Below are 20,747 nucleotides of genomic sequence, written 5' to 3'. Positions count from 1 at the left end.
AGAGAATAAGTATACTGTTTTTATTTTTTAATAGCAACAATAATACCTGATTTATATTAACTTTATAATAATAACACAAGAGATAGGTTGTTTACATTTATTTATTTGGTTTTCATTTTTCAGATTGGGAAACTGGGTTGCAGTGAAGCTAAATGACCTGTGTGCACCCTCACAATTAGGTTATAATGGCTGTAATCTGTTTCTCCCAAATTCTGGATCACTCTTTATTCTGAAAAAACATGTTTTCTTCCCTAGTAAGAAAAAGCAAGTATAGGATGTGGGTGATCTTTCGAAATCATCCAAAATTAAAATAAAATTTTATAAAATAAAATATTATTTTTCAAATGGATAAAGGACATTTTAGGTTAAAATTAATAATTTCTTTTTCTCTTTTCAGTTGTTATACCGCATCTGCATAAGTTAGCCTTGGTGAACAACTTACAAATTGTGGATTCTAAAAGACTGGATATCGCTACCCACCTCTTTGAAGCCTACAGCGCACTTTCCTGTTGTTGTATCCTTGCTTTATTATGTGTATCTATATTTAAGGATCAGTTTTGCTGTGAACCTCAGTTGTCAAAGATTGAGAAGTAGAATTTTTTCTTCAGCTTAAATAAGAAGTAGAGTAGAAGTTTAAAAATTTGAGTTGACTTGCCCCACTCTTCATTCTAGCCATCCCCTAATTTTAAAAGACAGCTTTGAGTCTTCTATTTTTATATGTTCTATAGTCTTGAAAACATTGACTAAAATTTTGTCTGTGTTAATCAGCTGTATGACTTAAGCCACAAATGAGCTACAGCTGAGGCTTCTCTGTTAATCAAAAGGAAGCCTTGTCTGTGTCCTGGCATTCACTTTTAATTACTGTTTAACCACCTTTATGATCATATGAATATCTCTTGGAGACATATCACTCATTGAAAAAAAAATACAGGGCCACCCAGGTTAATCATTTGCATTGATAGCAGAACTGGAGGAAAGTTCAGAGATCATCTAACCCATGTCACTCACTGCTTTCTATAAATGATTAAACTAAAACTTGAAGACATTAGTGACTTCTGTTTTTTAATAGTTAAAAGCAAAATTGGGACGACAACAGTGAACTTTAGCTATCCTGTTAGATGTTCTCTTCACTGTCCAAGACCTAGTAAAATAAAAGTGAAATAAAACGAAGAAGGAAGTAAAGATAAGGATGGGCAGAACAAACTCCAGCTTTCAGGCTTTCCCATTAAAATCAGAATAGCCCTAGAAAGGGGAAATAAGAGATTGAAAAGGGGTGAACACTAAACACTTGAATAGGACTGTGAAAATACGTGCCGCAGAACATAATCAGAGAATTATGGTCAGGACAGAAAAGATGATGGTAGGGAAAATAGAAATGTAGAACCATGTGTTAAGGAGCTGCTGGTCCTTTTCAAAATGTTAAAGCTTGAAGCTGAATGCATGGTTGAGAGCATTTCATTTTGGGACTCGACTGAAAATTGCCTAGTCATGTGGCTGACATAAGCTACTTTTTTATAATATAGATTATAAAATGGGCAGAGATACCATATTTTGATAATTTTGCCTCAACCAACCATATATTTTCTATAAGTTTAATTCTACTAAAAGCAGAAGTTAACTATCATTCCTAGTTTATCTTGTTGGCATTTTCAACTTAGAGAAGATAGAGGAAGCAAGAAGAGGAAGTGATAATTGTGAATTCTCAAGGAAGGACTCTAGTAATGGAGAAGTGACAGGACCCTTACAAGAAAGTAATAATGGCATGTCAGAGTGTGGCATGTCAAAGAAAGAGAACACGGATATGTTCATACCTGTTCCCTAAACTTTGCGAAAGTAAATGTTTACAAACTTCAGTGAAAAGTTACGTGTAATCTTAAATTTTCTTAGAGTGTCACATGAAATATGCCTCAAGAAAATGAGAAAGTCAGAAAAAGAAAGATCAAACATTTCAGCTCTGTAAACGTAATTTTCCAGGTGGACAAGGCAGTGGTTTCTGAAAGCAGAGGCGTCCATATGGAAGGGGCATCACTGCATGGTTAAGCGTGCAGAGCATCACTGCCGAGGACACACAGGAAAAAGCCTCCACACCAGCACAGGAAGGGGAAGAAGCGTCTTAACAGTAGACCCTGTGCGAGCACTTCTCCATGAGTCAGAACTTGGACTTGTGTGAGCAGGGTGGTTATGGCCACCAAGAAAATCACATTGTCTGTGTCTATCCTGTATTCCATTGCATTCTGAGCTGATAGAACACATCATCATCTTTTAATAGGTTTGGCAAGGTGTTGCGTCAAGAAATGGTGTTTAATATAAAATTTGAAGGAGTCTAGAAATCTTTGACTTGGAATGATTTAGGGATGAAAAGATAATTTGAAAATTAGTTTAAAGGTTGTTATGTAGAAAACAACTTAGGCGCCTTTGTGTAAATGCTGACGAGCGGGGAGGCTGTGGTCTGAGAAGCTTTCTGGGTTCAGTGGCCTCTTCTGTGAAACCGGATGTCCTGCCGCTGCAGTCAGAGGCCTGTGCCCGCCACGCACGGATGAGGTGGAGCTGGTTTCTAACATCAGACAGGACTAAAGGATCTGTAAGTGTCCATCTCCTAAGACACTGTGGCATTTCATGGGGGAGAGGACCAAACAGTGAGTAGGGAGAGAGGAGGCTTTATTCCTCTCTCTCTTGAAAATAACTATATTTTCAAGGCAGTAGTTATATGGATTTTTTTTTACTTAATAAAGTTTATGGTAATTTGCTTCAGAAAAATCAGTTCATCTTTATAGGGGAAGTCATTTACTGGCACTTTTCACTTTAATATTAATATGGTATAATATTAAATAAGAACTATTTTTAAGGCTCACAACTATGATAGGTGAGAAAGTGTCATTAAGTAATGTGAATGAACAGGGTGAATTGTTTTCTTGAGAAAAGCATCTGCTTTCCTGACTCCTTTCAATGTCATATAATCAGCTAAAACTCATATGACTAAGAAATATAGGTAGTACTAAACTTATTACAGCAAAACCTCTCTCGCCCAATTCAATCAGGACCAGTATGGGTCAGTTTAACAGAATGGTTGAAGTAAGAAATCAAGAAAATGATACATACCCAAGGTAACTTCTTTTAACTTAAAACACATAAATGTAACTTATTTTACCAATCTTTTGATGCAGAGTTAAGGCATTTCTTCTGTCAGTCTGCTGATTAGTTTTAAACATCAGCCTTCTTAGAATAATCACATTTGTAATATAATTGTCTATGAATTTCAACTTAACTTTGTTTAAAGAGAATCCGGAAACATTTCTGATAATGGGTACTGAATTTTTCTAGATTTTTGTATTTTTCTTTATATTTTAATATGCATATATTTTAAACAGCAATGTTTTAAGCAACTGGGCGTTCAACTTAAATGTCATGGAAACATTAATTTTCTTTTTATCCTCATTTAAACATCCAGTTAAATTTCATGATTTCATTTTCACCCTTATTATTTCGCATGTTTACAGACCATGTTATTAAACTATGTGCTGTAACAATAACCAGTGCTTCTGACATGAAGAGATTTGTGGCAATAAACACAGTTGACTCTTGACAAGTAACTAACACAACAGATAAGAATGATGCTTGAGGGAAGCCTGTTGGCTCTAAGTGATCAGCATACCATAGGCATCATTTAAGAAATCTGCTTCTGTTGTTCTGTTGGACATACCAGTTTGGTTTTTGTAAATGTCCTTAACTACTTTCTCTCAAGTCATTTCAGAGGATTTAATGGTTAATCACTTTTTACCTGGTCTCAGATGTTTACGCATCGACATGGAACATCTTTCTCCAGAGCACGAAGTAAGCTGCTGTCATGATTACGCCATTGTGATTATCAGCACCATGATCATGTGTTTTAATATCTCCTATGCGTGCGTGCTAAGGCACTTCAGTCGTGTCTGACTCTTTGCAACCCCATGGACTGTAGCCCTCCAGGCTCCCCTGTCCATGGGATTCTCCAGGCAAGAACACTGGAGTGGGTTGCCGTGCCCGCCTCCAGGGGATCTTCCCCACCCCGGAATCCAACCTTGTCTCCATGTCTGCTGCATTGGCAGGCAGTTTCTTTACCGCTAGCACCACCTGGGAAGTTCATTATCTCCTATTCAGACTTTCATTCCTCTTCGTGTGAGGCCTGATTATGGTATGCTGTGCTTAATTTTTTCAAATTGAGTTCAGTGTCATTTTACGGATTTATTAACTAGTGATGAGATCTTAAGCAGCTCCTTTTGCATCTCTCTGTTCAGTTCTCTGAAGTAGGCATAACGAACTGTCTAGAATTTAGCAAGGAATGTATGTGAAATGCTTTTTATCTGCAAATGGCTGTACAGTATTATCTCAGACCATCAGCTTTCTTAGAGGCAGAGTTTCTATTTTCTGTCTCCATTTCCTCATAACACTTCGCATTCTGTTTATCTTCCTGTGTCCTCAGGACAGAAGATACAGGTTTTATCATTTATTTCCTATTCTATGTCATCAATCTGTTTTTCTATCAGCTTTTCTTTAGCCTATTACCATGTTTGACTCTCCCCTCCTAAACAAAACAAAACAAAAATCTTCCCGTTATCCCTTCACCACACCTCTTTTTCCTCCCAGTAGTGCACACTCACTCTCGACTCTCACACAGTCAGTACCGCGTATCCACTGTCACACTCGGCCAGCCAAGCTTCTGTCTCTGAGCTCACTGGTGATCCAAGTGCTGCGCTGAATGGACACGCTGGAGTTGTAACCTTTTCCTCCATGTCTATGTCAGTGCTCGACGTTTTTGGACTTCTTTGAATTCGGTAGATACAAAGTGGTATCTCATGATGGTTTTCATTGCATTTCCTTGATTGTTTTCAAACTTGGAATTCTTTATGTGCTTATTTACTAACACCAAAGCCTTTTTAGGTTTTTTTGCCCATTTTTCTCACTTTGGATGATATTTTTTCCTATTGTTTCTTTGATGTTTGTTATATAATTGCAATACCAGTATTCTGTTCATTTTGTACTTTATGAATATCTTTTCCCAATTTTTCATATTTTTGGCCTATTTGAACACTGATTTTTAATTTTAATAGACTGATTAAATCTTTCTAAGACATGATCTCCTATACTTTCTTCTTAAAATGTTTAAAATTGTATTTTTACAATAAAATTCATAATCCATCGAACATTAGTTTTTATGTATGGTGTGAGGTAGTGCTTAAATTATGTTTTTTCTATACAGATGACCAACTGTCCCATCACTGTTTATGGAGCAGTTCATTATGTCTATGCTGATTGGCAGTGCCCCTTCTATCATATCTGATGTTTCCTCGTATTCCTGCGTCTCTTCCTCAGGAACGTTCTTTTCTGCGGATCTCCTTGGTTATTATAACATTGATATGAATGTATCATTGTAATGAACTGTCTTTATTACAGTCGCTTGTTAAAAAGTCCTGAAATCTAACAGGGCAGGTTCAGCATCCTGTCATTTTTTTAGAACTTTTCATGACCCTTATCATTTTTATGTAAACTTCAGCATTAAACAAGGTTCCCAGAATGATCTTGTTCATATTCTGATGAAGTTTAATTGATTCTATAAATTAATTGGGAGAGACATCAACTTCATAATTTTGAGTCTTCTATCTAGAACATGGGGCTTCCCAGTGGTTAAAAAAAAAAAAAATCCACCTGCCAGTGCAGAAGGTGCAAGAGACACAGGTTCCGTGCCTGGGTCAGGAAGATGCCCTGGAGGAGGAAATGGCAATCCGTTCCAGTACTCTTGTCTAGAAAATCCCATGGACAGTTCATGGGGTCAAAAATAGTCAGACACGACTTAGCAACTGAGCATGCACGCAGGCATCCGGAACATACTGTATCTTACATTTATTTAGATCTCCTTTAATGTCTTTCAATAAAGTTTTGTAATTTTGTTTGAAAAAAACTGTCACCTTATATTTATAATGCTGTAATACTAACTTTTTTTTAGCATTATATGTTTTTTAACACTTTGTTATTGGTGTGTAGAAATGTATATAACTTTTATATGTTGAATTTATGTCTGGCTAACCTGAGAAACTTTATTATTAATTCTAATAATAAAATGTCTCTGGATTTTTTAAGTAAGTTTCAAATGCAGGAAAGTCACTATTATTATTGTAAATAATATATTATTTTCTAATACTTTTACTGTATTTTTTTTCCCTTTTCCTTACTGTAGGCTCTATATTGCTATACCTTTTTACTTCTGATACTAATTTTTTTTTGCTTTCTTTTTAAAATAGTTTTGTTAGGGGTTATGAATTTTATTAACCTTTTCAAATATTGAACTTTGTTGATTTTTCTCTGGTTTTTAGTTTGATTACTATTTTCATCTTTATTTCCTTCTGCTTTCTTTAGGTTTGATTTTTTTTTTTCTTTTTTTTCCTGTTTTTCTAACTCCTTAAGGAGGAAGCTTGGATTTCTCACTTGTTAACTTTTCTTCTTTTCTGATACATAAGTTTAAGGCTGTCAGTGTTACTTTAGCCACATCCCTTTTGCTCCACTGTAGCTTTCTTATCACTTAGTTCAAATTAGATTCTCATTTCCATTATTTCTTTATTGATCCCTGGATTTTTGCTTCATGAGGTAAAGGTAGTTAATTTTATGAGCCGGTTCTCTTATATTTGTATTAACTTTTTGTGATCTGGTTGTTCTGTCAGCTATGAAAGACATGTTAAAATTATGATTGGGAATTGCTTTCTTTCCCTCTTTTTAGCTTTTTCCCTATTGTGCTTTGTGCATTTTATAGTTGCCCTTTCCAACCTGAGGGAATTTGTTTTTACTGCTGGTTGGCTGAGTATTTTTATCATGAGGGGTGGTTGGATATTGTTAGATGTATTTTTCTGAGTCAGTTGAGATGATTACATAATTATGGTTTTTTATTCTCTCACAATATTTGATATTAATGGGTTTTTATATGCTAAAGCAACCTTTGAACCCTGTAAAAAATCCCACTTAGTTATGATGCATAATTCATTTTATTAATAGATGAAGGTAGATTCAACTTGCTAGTATTTTGTTCAGGATTTTTGCATCGAAGACGGAGGCTATCTGTAGAATAGAACAAACAAGAGGCAAGCCTTTAACAAAGTAACTGCCAAAAGTTTCCTCTAATTAACATATTAGCTTATGGCAATATTAAATACTCAATTAAGTCTTTAATTTTACTGTGCTACCTATATTTCACTAATGTCAATTTTTTTTTTAATCAGGTTATTTTAACTTCCATGATAAAAGAATGTGAACAAAAAGTAGAGAACAAGACCGTCCAAGAGCCTCAAGGGTAAAACCTTAATTCTTTTTTATGGCTTTGTGTTAACCTTAACTTTGCTACATAAAATTTTTGTCAGTGGGTCAAGTGTTTTATATTGTGTTGTTTTGTGGTAATTAATTTAGAAGGCAAGAAAAGCCTTTAAATGGGTCACACATACTAATCCATAAACCATCTAGGGAATTTAAAATTCAGATCTCTGCCTCATTCTTTGTGCCCTCATCTTTCTAAGTTGGCCCACTCCAGTACTCTTGCCTGGAAAATCGCATGGATGGAGGAGCCTGGTAGGCTACAGTCCACGGGGTCGCTGAGGGTCGGACATGACTGAGTGACTTCACTTTCACTTTTCACTTTCATGCATTGGAGAAGGAAATGGCAACCCACTCCAGTGTTCTTGCCTGGAGAATCCCAGGGATGGGGGAGCCTGGTAGGCTACCGTCTATGGGGTCACACAGAGTCGGACACAACTGAAGTGACTTAGCATAGCATAGAGATTTGTATATTTAAAAGCTTCCAGCCAAAACACCAGTTCAAAGAGACTTGCACCCCAATGTTCATGGAAGCATTATTTATAATTGCCAAGGTATGGAAGGCAGACTAAGTGTCTATGAACAGATGAATGGGTAAAGATGTGTGTGTGTCTGTATATATACACACACATAATGGAATACTGCTACACCATAAAAAAGAGGGTATTCTACCAAGTGAAAAAAGTCAGGGCAAGACAAATACTGTATGATATCATTTATGTAGAATCTAAGAAATACAACAGGATTGAATAATATAACAAAAAAGAAACAGACTCAGATACAGAAAACGAACTAGTGGTTACTAGAAGGGTTGAGGAAAGGGGCAGGGGCAATATGGGGGTAGAAGATTAAGAGGAACAAACTATTATATGTAAAATAAATTACAAGGATATATTGTATAATACAGGGAATATAGCCAGTATTTTATAATAACTATAAATGGAATATAGCCTTTAAAAATTGTGAATCATTATATTGTACACCTGTAACTTACATAATATTGTGTATCATCTATCAATTCAGTTCAGTTCAGTTCAGTCACTCAGTTGTGTCCAGCTCTCTCTAACCCCATGGACTGCAACATGCCAGGCCTCCCTGTCCATCACCAACTCTCGGAGTTTACTCAAACCCATGTCCATCGAGTCAGTGATGCCATCCAACCATCTCATCGTCTGTCATCCCCTTCTCCTCCTGCCCTCAATCTTTCCCAGCATCAGGGTCTTTTCCAATAAGTCAGTTCTTCGCATGAGGTGGCCAAAGTATTGGAGTTTCAGCTTCAGCATCAGTCCTTCCAATGAATATTCAGGACTGATCTCTTTAGGATGGACTGGTTGGATCTCCTTGCAGTCCAAGGGACTCTCAAGAGTCTTCTCCAACACCACAGTTCAAAAGCATCAATTCTTCAGTGCTCAGCTTTCTTTATAGTCCAACTCTCACATCCATACATGACTACTGGAAAAACCATAGCTTTGACTTTGTTGGCAAAGTAATGTCTCTGCTTTTTAATATGCTGTCTATGTTGGTTATAGCTTTTCTTCCAAGGAGCAAGTGTCTTTTAATTTCATGGCTGCAGTCAGCATCTGCAGTGATTTTGGAGCCCAAGAAAATAAAGTCTCTCACTGTTTCCATTGTTTCCCCATCTATTTGCCATGAAGTGATGGGACCAGATGCCATGATCTTAGTTTTCTGAATGTTGAGTTTTAAGCCAACTTTTTCACTCTCCTCTTTTACTTTCATCAAGAGGCTCTTTAGTTCTTCTTCACTTTTCTGCCATAAAGGTGGTGTCATCTGCATATCTGAGGTTATTGATATTTCTCCCGGCAATCTTGATTCCAGCTTGTTGCTTCTTCCAGCCCAGCGTTTCTCTTGATGTACTCTGCATGGAAGTTAATAAGCAGGGTGACGATATACAGCCTTGACGTACTCCTTTCCTGATTTGGAGCCAGTCTGTTGTTCCATGTCCATTTCTAACTGTTGCTTCTTGACCTGCATACAGATTTCTCAGGAGGCAGGTCAGGTGGTCTGGTATTGCCATCTCTTGAAGAATTTTCCATAGTTTGTTGTGATCCACACAGTCAAAGGCTTTGGCATAGTCAGTAAAGCAGAAATAGATGTTTTTCTGGAACCCTCTTGCTTTTTCGGTGATCTGACGAATGTTGGCAATTTGATCTCTGGTTCCTCTTCCTTTTCTAAATCCAGCTTGAACATCTGGAAGTTCACAGTTCATGTATTGCTAAAGCCTGGGTTGGAGAATTTTGAGCATTACTTTACTAGTGTGTGAGATGAGTGCAATTGTGCGGTAGTTTGAGCATTCTTTGGCATTGCCTTTCTTTGGGAATGGAATGAAAACTGACCTTTTCCAGGTCAGGTCTCCTGCATTGCAGGCAGATTCTTTACCAGCTGAGCTGCAAGGGAAGCCCAAGAATACTGCCGTGGGCAGCCTATCCTTTCTCCAGGGAATCTTCCCTACCCAGGAATCAGACCAGGGTCTCCTGCATTGTAGGTGGATTCTTTACCAACTGAACTATCAGGGACGCCTTTATAAGCTATATTTCAATAGAATATTAAAAAGAAAATAAATAAAAGCTTCCAAAAGAGATTCTGACAGGTAGTTGGATTTGGGAATCACTGGTGAAAATAGTTTCTAAACTTTGTGGCAAGAGCTGTGACAGTGGATGTGGCTCACTGCAGGCTTGTCAGCAAGTGGTGCTCCAGCCACGCGCTCCCAGCCAGACTAACTAGAGCCCAAAGGTTTAGTGAAACTAAAATATGAACACAGATGTGGAAGAACAAAGTTGGTCATTTCAGGATAGGAAGTAATTTATAAATAGTCTGTTGAACTCTTTCTAAAGTAACCTTGAACAGTTAATCTTAAGTGGAATCGTTTAGGCATGAAAAACTCAAAGGTGTTTCCTTTATAAAAGTGACTCCCAGGAATAAGTGTTTCATCTTGTCAGGCCAGGTGCCCATACAGACACTCCTCCATACTCCCAACCCCAATACATACACACACACACACACACACACACACACACACACACACTCACAGTCTTTTCCTCCACACTCCCAACCCCAACACACACGCACACATACACACAGTCTTTTGCGCCTTAGCACAGCTCAGAGCTGTTGCCTCAGTCTCCTGGAATAGTGGGAGCTCTTCTATCATTTTAGCCATGGAAAGTTATAGAAATACTTTGATAGGTTTCTACTCTAAACACAAAATCCATAAAGTTAACATTAAAGCATATAATGTTCGTTTTTATACATTTAATATGAACATTTTTGATGCCTTATTAGTTTAAAATGTAAAAGGTTTGGGACCAAAATTGAGAAAAATTATATGTGAAATACCTTCTAAATGACATTTCATAAAGTAGCATGCGGGAGTTTACAAGAAAGAAGTCTCTGTACTGTCCTGAGACACATTTGGTTATATGACCTTCCATTTAAAAAGAAAAGTTCACTTTTATAATCATAGTTTTCCTGTGTTATTCAAATCTTCTGTATTATCATTTTTTTAATTCTTATTCCATAGAATTTCAAATAGACACAAAAAATAAACATGACATAATGAATCCTCATCGGAGAAAGCAATGGCACCCCACTCCAGTGCTCTTGCCTGGAAAATCCCATGGACGGAGGAGCCTGGTGGGCTACAGTCCATGGGGTCGCTAAGAGTCGGACACGACTGAGCGACTTCACTTTCACGCATTGGAGAAGGAAATGGCAACCCACTCCAGTGTTCTTGCCTTGAGAATCCCAGGGACGGGGAAGCCTGGTTGGGCTGCTGTCTATGGGGTCGCACAGAGTCGGACACGACTGAAGCGACTTAGCAGCAGCAGCAGCAGCAGCAGCAATGAATCCTCATGTATTCACTACTCAGCTTATATATAACAGTGAGTATGAGAATTAAGGTGGATTCAGGATATATTCAAATGTGAGTTCAGTTTAACTTGGCAACAGGTTAGACTAAGAGAGAACTAGAATCTGAGGGTTCCCGGGTTGGGTGATGGCACAGTACAACCCAGTGGAGCTATTCTGAAGAGAAGTGTTTATTCACACTTTGAAGTACAGTTAGAAAAGCACTGTAAGCAGTTACTGGGATTTAGGAACTATTAAAATATTAGTGGTAACTAGAGGGGTGGAGGTGGACGGATGATCTCACTTGGAAAGAGGGCTCAGACATAAAATTAGACCAGTGTTTAAAATGTAGCGTCTAGGAGAAGCTTGGGCTTTCCAGGTGGCTCAGTGGTAAAGAATCCGCCTGCCAGTGCAGGAGACTCAGGTTCAGTCCCTGGGTCAGGACGTTTGTCTGGAAGTGGGCATGGCAATCCACTCCAGTCTTCTTGCCTGGAGAATCCCATGGACAGAGGAACCTGACAGACTACAGTCCATAGGGTCGCAAAGAGTCAGACACGACTGAGCAACTAACACTTCACTTCAAGAGAAGCTTCGCTTAGAATTAGGAGGCAATTCAGAGTGGTGTCAAAAAATCAAACAGGAATTTAAAAGAGAAGGAGCAGTGGTCTTCCATTTGTAAGATAGAGTGATGTGGAGAGGGAGAGAAATATTCTAGGACATAAATAATTTTAAAACTAGGCCAGAAGTAAGAGGTTCTATAGATGCAGAATCAACAGGTAGTGGGAAGTGGTTGCCTATGAGTTGCAATGGAAAGGTCAGATTTCCTTGAAAGCCTGCAGTAAGAAGACAGTACTTTACAGGGCAGTCCATTTCATTTTTAACCACTTGTTTTTTTAAAAATTCCTTTCATATTCATATTCAGGGAGTTAAAGTCTCCCTTCCTGTAACATCTACTCTCTAAAACAAGTTTTGGCAGAGGGGTCAGAGTCAGACTCTTTTGTCAAAGTAATAAAAAATGTAAACTCTTCAGAAAAACAAAACAAAACAAAAATGCTATAATGCAGTGGCTCTTTACTAGAAAGCTTTGTAACACACCTACCTGGGCCCTCGACCCTGGAAGGAAAACTCAAAATCACTGGGGTCAGGTCTAGGATCCACATCAAGAAGCTCCCCACATGATTGTGGTGCGCCTCAGCAGGTCTCTGTAGACACACACAGCTGTGCAGATGCATATCATATGTTTCATTCTTCATAGGAAGGTGTCGTAAGCCCCCTAACTCCCCTCCAAGCTGAACATTGGTCATTCCTTTCACTCTGTGTGCTGGTTTCTAGACTCCTTTAGCATACTGTTGTGCTCCTCTTAGAATCATTGACTTGATGGTATCTCAGATATTATCTGACCCATGTCTCCTGTTTTTCTAGATGCAGACTAAAATAATACTTATCTTCTGACTTAACACTGTTTCCTACAGAAAGAAAACAGTACCATCAACCTACAGTGTTAAGGAAAGGCATCATGGAATTTAAAACTTGGCTAGACACCAAAGAAGAGATATTTAAGTTGTGAATAGTTCGAACAGTTAGACTAGGCAAACATGACTCAAGGGAGTCGAGGAGTTAATCGGTGAAGGTTGGTGTAACACACACCCACACAGGGTTAGACTGCTGTTTCTTGAATCCCATGCATATTTTATCTTGGAGGTAGTAAGTGGCCACTGAAGATTTTGAGAAAGGGGTGTGATATAAAGAAGTGATTATTTAAGTGGTGAGTGACTAATACAAGAAGACCAGATCCAAGATTATTGGAATAATCCAGTTGTAAAGTATTGGCATTAGAAATAAAAGTAAACGATAGAGATGTTGTAAAGTCACAAGATTTGATGATCGTTTGAGAGCCATCATATTCACTGCTAGGAAGAGAGGAAAATGATAGAAGCACTGGCAAGGAAAGACATAAAAACAGGGTTGTTGTTGAGTCACTAAATCGTGTCTGACTCTTTGCAGCCCCATGGACTGCAGCACACCGGGCTCGCCCATCCTTCACCGTCTCCCTGAGTTTGCTCAGACTCATGTCCATTGAGTCGGTGATGCCATCCAACCATCTCATCTCATCCTCTGTCCCCCCACTTCTCCTGCCCTCAGTCTTTACCAGCATCAGGGTGTTTTCCAGTGGATTGGTTCTTCGCATCAGGTGGCCTAGTATTGGAGCTCCGGGGAGTTATTTCTAAAGTTAGGGTCTGAAAAAAATGCTTGGGACATTGGCTTGATCTAGTATACGACAGTTGATGATTCTGGCCCTCAGCAAAGTGTTGCGTTTCAATAACTATTTTGTAGTCATCCTATGGACATTTATTTGAAACATAGAATGAGTATATTTTGTAATTGAAGAACTAGAGTCAGATACTGAGCCTGGTGGAGGATTACTTGTGGGAAGAGGGAAACCAGCAAGAGAGGCGTGCTCAGAGACACAGGGACACAGCAGGCGGAGGCACTGGTGGAAGAGCAAAAGGAGGACGAGGTTTTCAAGGCAGTGTCACGGCCGGGCGCTGAGCTGAGTGACTCGCAGTGCCTCCTGTAAAGACCACACGGAACCAGAAGGGCCCGTAGCAGCGCGTCCTCCGTGTGTAGATGTAACAGACGTCTGTTGAGCTCCTGTGCCTGGCTCGCCACTCACTTGTCTCTGACAGGGTCAGACATATTCTCTTACTTAGACCTCAAGACATTTTGCAGAGGAGGAAACCGAATCAGAGTGATTTAAAGTATCTTGGCCAGAGTCACAAAGCCAGGACTCCTGAATCTACTTATTACAGCACAATTGTTGAATCACTGAAAAATGTCCCTGATCAATACTTTGTTCAATAGTATGATGTATCAGCAGTCTTTAGTAGTCATTTGGATTGTGCTTACTCCCCACACAGAAGGTTGGCCAAAGAGAAACAAGAAGATTTGGCGTTGTTGATTGACACTAGCGCAGTTGGTGATTGACCTCAAAGACCTCAGTGTGGCTTTGTTTATGCATTTGTGAAAATAGGAATAATATCTATCTTCCAGGGTTGCTGTAAGCATTAGATGAAATAATGCTAATAAGAAGAAGAATAACTAACACTTGCATCTGCTATTAATGCCTGGCACTGCTAATGAGCACTGTACACTCATCAGGGAACCCAGTGTCAGTCGCTCAGTTCAGTTTAGTCGCTCAGTCATGTCTGACTCTTTGCCACCCCATGAATCGCAGCACGCCAGGCCTCCCTGTCCATCACCAACTCCCGGAGTTCACCCAGACTCAAGTCTATCCAGTCAGTGATACCATCCAGCCATCTCATCCTCTGTTGTCCCCTTCTCCTCCTGTCCCCAATCCCTCCCAGCATCAGAGTCTTTTCCAATGAGTCAACTCTTCACATGAGGTGGCCAAAGTACTGAAGTTTCAGCTTTAGCATCATTCCTTCCAAAGAAATCCCAAGGTTGATCTCCTTCAGAATGGACCGGTTGGATCTCCTTGCAGTCCAAGGGACTCTCAAGAGTCTTCTCCAACACCACAGTTCAAAAGCATCAATTCTTCGGCACTCAGCCTTCTTCACAGTCCAACTCTCACATCCATACATGACTACTGGAAAAACCATAGCCTTGACTAGACGAACCTTTGTTGGCAAAGTAATGTCTCTGCTTTTGAATATGCTATCTAGGTTGGTCATAACTTTCCTTCCAAGGAGTAAGTGTCTTTTAATTTCATGGCTGCAGTCACCATCTGCAGTGATTTTGAAGCCCCAAAAAATAAAGTCTGACACTGTTTCCACTGTTTCCCCATCTATTTCCCATGAAGTGATGGGACCGGATGCCACGATCTTCGTTTTCTGAATGTTGAGCTTTAAGCCAACTTTTTCACTCTCCACTTTCACTTTCATCAAGAGGCTTTTTAGTTCCTCTTCACTTTCTGCCATAAGGGTGGTGTCATTTGCATATCTGAGGTTATTGATATTTCTCCCGGTAATCTTGATTCCAGCTTGTGTTTCTTGCAGTCCAGCATTTCTCATGAGGTACTCTGCATATAAGTTAAATAAGCAGGGTGACAATATACAGCCTTGATGTACTCCTTTTCCTATTTGGAACCAGTCTGTTGTTCCATGCCCAGTTCTAACTGTTACTTCCTGACCTGCATACAAATTTCTCAAGAGGCAGATCAGGTGGTCTGGTATTCCCATCTCTTTCAGAATTTTCCACAGTTTATTGTGATCCACACGGTCAAAGGCTTTGGCATAGTCAATAAAGCAGAAATAGATGTTTTTCTGGAACTTTCTTGCTTTTTCCATGATCCAGCGGATGTTGGCAATTTGATCTCTGGTTCCTCTGCCTTTTCTAAAACCAGTTTGAACATCAGGAAGTTCACGGTTCACGTATTGCTGAAGCCTGGCTTGGAGAATTTTGAGCATTACTTTACTAGCGTGTGAGATGAGTGCAATTGTGCAGTAGTTTGAGCATTCTTTGGCATTGCCTTTCTTTGGGATTGGAATGAAAACTGACCTTTTCCAGTCCTGTGGCCACTGCTGAGTTTTCCAAATTTGCTGGCATATTGAGTGCAGCACTTGCACAGCATCATCTTTCAGGATTTGAAATAGCTCAACTGGAATTCCATCACCTCCACTAGCTTTGTTCGTAGTGGTGCTTCATGTCCAACTCTTTGCAATCCCACGAACTGTAGCCCACCAGGCTCTTCTGTCCATGGAAGTTTCCAGACAGGAATACTGCAGTGGGTTGCCCCTCCCTTCTCCAGGGGATCTCCCTGACCCAGGGCTGGAACCCGGGTCTCCTGCATTGCAGGCAGATTGTTTACCAGCTGAGCCACCAGGGAAGCCTTTTTAATCCTTGAATAGCCCTATGAGGTAGGTACTAGAATTATGTTCATTTAATAGATGAGGAAACAGAGATTAAATAACTTGCCCAAAGTCACACAGCTCGTGAATGACAGAACTGAGCTTCAGTCTCATTCCAGACTTGCTCCTAATCACTACACCACACTGCTTCCTTTCAAGAAATGATTAACACAAAAGCCACTAACCTCTTATGGTACCAAAAAGCTCTACTCCCTAAGTGTTAGTTTCCCTTTTGTGATACCAGTTCAGAATGTATTTCTTAATGTTCTGTTACTAAAGACTTGAAAAAAAAAAAAAAAAAGATAATTTTCATTTTTAATTGCTTTACACGAATTTCAAAATCTTTTTCCTAGCTCAATGTCAATTGCTGCAAGCTTAGTGAGTGAAGATGCGAAGACCAAGTTCTTGAACAAAATGGGCCAGTTGACAACATCTGGCGCCATGCTGGCCAACGTGTTTCAGAGAAAGAAGTAAGAGCGGGAGGAGGCCCCGGTGAACACTAAGATGGACCTCAAGCAGACTGGCTCCTTGTACTTGAAGTACTTGCCTTTTTTATTTCTGTTTTTCGTTCTTGCATCATAATTTTATCTTAACCTCCAAAGACACTTGCACTGCTTTTGATTATTGCTGTATATCTGTTAATTTTGGAGTTCCAACTGTGGTGATAAAAAACTGAGTTGACAGTCTGTACCAAGTCCCCCTCTATGTTCTTGTCTTTCAGAATATTTTTTTTATATATAATATATATATATAGTGAAGAGTTGTTTTTTTTTTAATTTTTGGATGGGACATTAGCAAATACTTGTATGATACACTAAGCTATTACAATGGTACTTAAAATAATGTAAATTTGAAGTCATTGTTATAAAGTAATAAAAATGGAGATTACTTAAGTATTTAAATTATGAAAGGATGCTGCAGGCTTTTTATTGTTTGTTAGCTGACTGGAAGGGCCACCAGCATCACTCTGTGCCTTTTGGACTGCAGTTTGTGCATCTGTAGGACTTGTGTGCGCTCCATTCACACGGTATTTACAATACTGTAATGAATCTGAATTACACATCCTACAGTGGGTAGATAATAGTGTAACTTTCAACCTTTCAGTGCTCTCGTGAGTATTCTTTAAGTGCTGTGTAAATCTCCCCATTACTTACATGAATATAACGGACTTACCTGAGGAAGGAGAGCACGCATCGCATGGGGAGTGGTAACCAAGGTGAATTTTACAAACTGGTGTGTAGTAGATTTAAATACTCAAACTAAATTTAAGTAAGAAAAGCTAATAATTGTGACTTTTTTTTTCCCAAGTGGGAAAAAAGAAGAAAAGAAAGTATGGTTCGGATCTAAAAGTTAATGCTTATTTACATAAAACATTCTATTTAAGGTGATAAATTTTCTGATGAATTTTAATTTCAGAGATTATCTTTTCATCCTATGTGTTACAGAGAGGTACAGAAAAGTTCGGGACATTTGAGGGCTGCTTTTTTCCCTCTAGGCAAAAAATGACATTGGCTTGCTTACTGTTGGTCTCAGGCATCACCTGGCCCCTGAAAGCCGGCGGCCGCTCTTGCGTGTGACACGTAGCACACAGAGTCTTCAGTCCGTGAGCAGTTCCCCTGGGGTCTGACAGCTGTCTGTCAAGTAACACAGCTTTCAGTAGAAAAGAGTGATCCTGGACGTAGGAGGGAGGCGGTTCGTTTAACGGTTTAATGGGAGGCCTTTCTGAAAAATGAGCATTTCGGTAAAGAGAATTCTCTTTTGCGCACAGCTGATACACATGGGTGATTGTCATGTTTGTTGTATAAACTGGTTTTAATACGCTTGGAATATAGTTGGATTACATTCACTTCCTGGGCAAAGCTAGCTTACTACACATTCAAGCTTGTAAAAAAATAAGTTGCCATAGGCAGAGCCATTTAAAAAGTTTATTCTGAAATTATTTCTTTAACCTACAGTGAAATAATTGTTAGCTAGTATTTATGGAAACTGTTGGATTCTAGGCATTCCTGAGAAATTGAAAGTGGCTTCCTTTCATGTCAAAAATGTTGATCTATTATAAATAAAACATTTTTGCATACATGTTTTGGTTTTGATTTTGGCTATGTGTACTTATTTTCATTTTGAAACACTATATCCTCCAGCCAAGCAAAATGAAATGAGAAACTGTATATTCACTTCAATATATTTTAATTTAGGAATATAATCCCCATAAGTTACCTCTTTTAGTTTACTTTTATTTAAAAAGCATTGTGTTGTATAAAATGAAAACATTTCTGAGATGATTTAAAGAAAAAAATGTTTAAATTCTCATTTGCTTTGAACTATAATAACATTAGTATGTTTGTTACCTGATGAAGAAATATAATGTATTTTTAATGTGGTAAGTTTTATTAATTTGTGAATCCATTTATCCAAATGCTAACACGTTTTCATGAAAGGCACCATCCAGCAAGATATGCAGTGTGTTTCGAGTCCCTCTTATTATGCTATTAAACCTCTTAATGTAAGACTTTACATTTATTTTTTCCATGGCTTTCTATTGTAAAATATAGATTCTTTAATGATAAGACAGACACTAATCATAAAACTGGGTGTGTTCTTCCAAAATAAGCTGGAAAACTCCTATCCTCGCTCTTTTTAAACAGACGTAAAAATGATACAAATAAAAGCAAAGTTGCAAAGTAATGAAAAGTGAATTTGAAATTATGCTCCAAAGCAAGCCAGAGACTGAAATTTTTCAGAAATCCACAAGAACTGCAGTTAACAACTTCGCGGGATTAGCCTGAGAACGCTGCTTGCGTGGCCGCATCACTAGACGCACCTCCGTACACGGTGTCCTTGACCTTCCTCTGTTGGCAGTAAGCACCCCTTTTGAGAGATTACTTGCTAAACATCAGATTAACTTAAAACCTGAATGAAATTGTGAATAATTTAAGTAACTTTAACAGGGTATCAATTCAGGTGCTATCAAGCTTCCTTTCCTTATAGGAAAAGAAAAAATGGTTCAAATAAATAGTCTCTGAACTAAACTAAAGTCTGGGGACGTGAAATCAGTGTGTATTGAGTTGTCTTTTCACAAACCTGCTTTTTAAGATAAACTATTTTTAGGCCATTCAGTTCAGTTCAGCCGCTCAGTCGTGTCCGACTCTTTGCGACCCCATGGACTGCAGCACGCCAGGCCTCCCTGTCCATCACCAACTCCCGGAGTTTACTCAAACTCGTGTCCATCAAGTCGGTGATGCCATCCAGCCATCCCATCCTCTGTCGTCCCCTTCTCCTCCTGCCCCCAATCCCTCCCAGCATCAGGGTCTTTTCCAATGAGTCAACTCTTCGCATGAGGTGGCCAAAGTACTGGAGTTTCAGCTTCAGCAACATTCCCTCCAAAGAAATCCCAGGGCTGATCTCCTTCAGAATGGACTGGTTGGATCTCCTTGCAGTCCAAGGGACTCTCAAGACTCTTCTCCAACACCACAGTTCAAAAGCATCAGTTCTTCGGCGCTCAGCCTTCTTCACAGCCCAACTCTCACATCCATACGTGACCACTGGAAAAACCATAGCCTTATTTGACCCTTAAGAACATAACTTTGTCTAGACCCATCTTGTGGATATTTGAACAGTGATAGCCAACCACAGCTAACATTTTATGCTGATTATAAGTTCTTAACTATTTTTTGTGTAAATAATATATATTTATTTTAAGAGGTTTGTAATTGGCTACTCCAAATCCTCAAATTCTTCAGATTGCCCAGGTAAGTATATTCCAGCTTTATCTTAGTTGTTAACTCTTACAAGCAAAGTGTGAAATAAACTTAGCCTTTCGCATGAATAGACATGTTTGAAAACTTTAACTTTACAGTGTACCTCATTTGGTTACTATTTTATTTCAGTATATTTAAAAAATAATAGGTTAAAGATATATGTTACTAATAAAAATAATAAATGTATCTGGTATCTGCATATCGGTGAAATAATTGGATTTTAGACTATTTTCATACTATATAAGAATGCTCTGTTTACCTTTCATCTAGCTGTAACCTAATGTTCTTTTCATAGAGCCATTATATGTGGATCAGAATTGTGTAGTCTTACACATTTTGAACTCAGCAAAGTATCTGACTGATTGATTGTCTTAACGTCTTTATTTATTTCCAAGGTAAAAAATATAGGTAAATAAAAGCAAAAATAAAGCACTGTGCTGTGGGCACATGGCCTAAAAGGCTCAGCAGAGCTTGTCTCTCTATCTCTGGCTCTGAGCAGCCTGATGTATCAACAAACCTTACCACGTTTGCTAAGCCATTTGTAAATGTAATAAAACCATCCCTTTCTAAAGATTATAAAGTCATTCACCACTCAACATGTGTATTATTTATGGAGTACCTATGTTGTGCTAGGCACGGGAGGCGATGGATAAGGCCAACATAGAACAGAGCTTGCAGCCAGGCAGGGAAACAAACAGTTTGAGAGGGAGGGACTGAGGAAGCCTTACCATAAGTAGGATGAGTACTTTGGAAGGCCTCCGTAAGGTGACATTGTACCTGAAAATTAGGAAGACTGGGCTTTACCCATGTGAAAACAGGAAGAGAAAAAAGAGCAATATGTGCATAGGCCTTGGAGGGTTTAGGGAATTGGAAAAAGAAGACCAATGTGACTCCAGCATTTTGAATGTGATGGGGTATCAACAGA

The 20,747-nt window shown here is 38.9% G+C and overlaps 1 protein-coding gene across 8 annotated transcripts in view; it reads left to right on the top strand.

Moving 5' to 3' along the window:
* The window catches only part of RELCH (RAB11 binding and LisH domain, coiled-coil and HEAT repeat containing), a 113,070-nt gene extending 94,927 nt beyond the window's left edge, over positions 1 to 18,143 (top strand). For 5 of the 8 annotated variants that reach the window (XM_006064562.4, XM_006064561.4, XM_025273197.3 and 2 more), the window contains 4 exons: positions 398 to 514; positions 3,743 to 3,831; positions 7,245 to 7,315; positions 16,418 to 18,143. In XM_006064562.4, coding sequence (XP_006064624.1) covers positions 398 to 514; positions 3,743 to 3,831; positions 7,245 to 7,315; positions 16,418 to 16,538 — 398 coding nt within the window. In that variant the 3' untranslated portion in view covers positions 16,539 to 18,143. Of the gene's footprint in view, positions 1 to 397; positions 515 to 3,742; positions 3,832 to 7,244; positions 7,316 to 16,417 lie in introns of those variants that run through there. The other 3 variants (XR_003105892.3, XR_003105891.3, XM_006064565.4) reach the window with 2 other exon arrangements.
* Positions 18,144 to 20,747: the final 2,604 nt, after the last annotated feature.

Source organism: Bubalus bubalis, chromosome 22, assembly GCF_019923935.1.
Source record: "Bubalus bubalis isolate 160015118507 breed Murrah chromosome 22, NDDB_SH_1, whole genome shotgun sequence".
NCBI lineage: Eukaryota > Metazoa > Chordata > Mammalia > Artiodactyla > Bovidae > Bubalus > Bubalus bubalis.
Note: the sequence above shows the minus strand (reverse complement) of the source record. Positions and strands in the feature narration are given on the sequence as shown.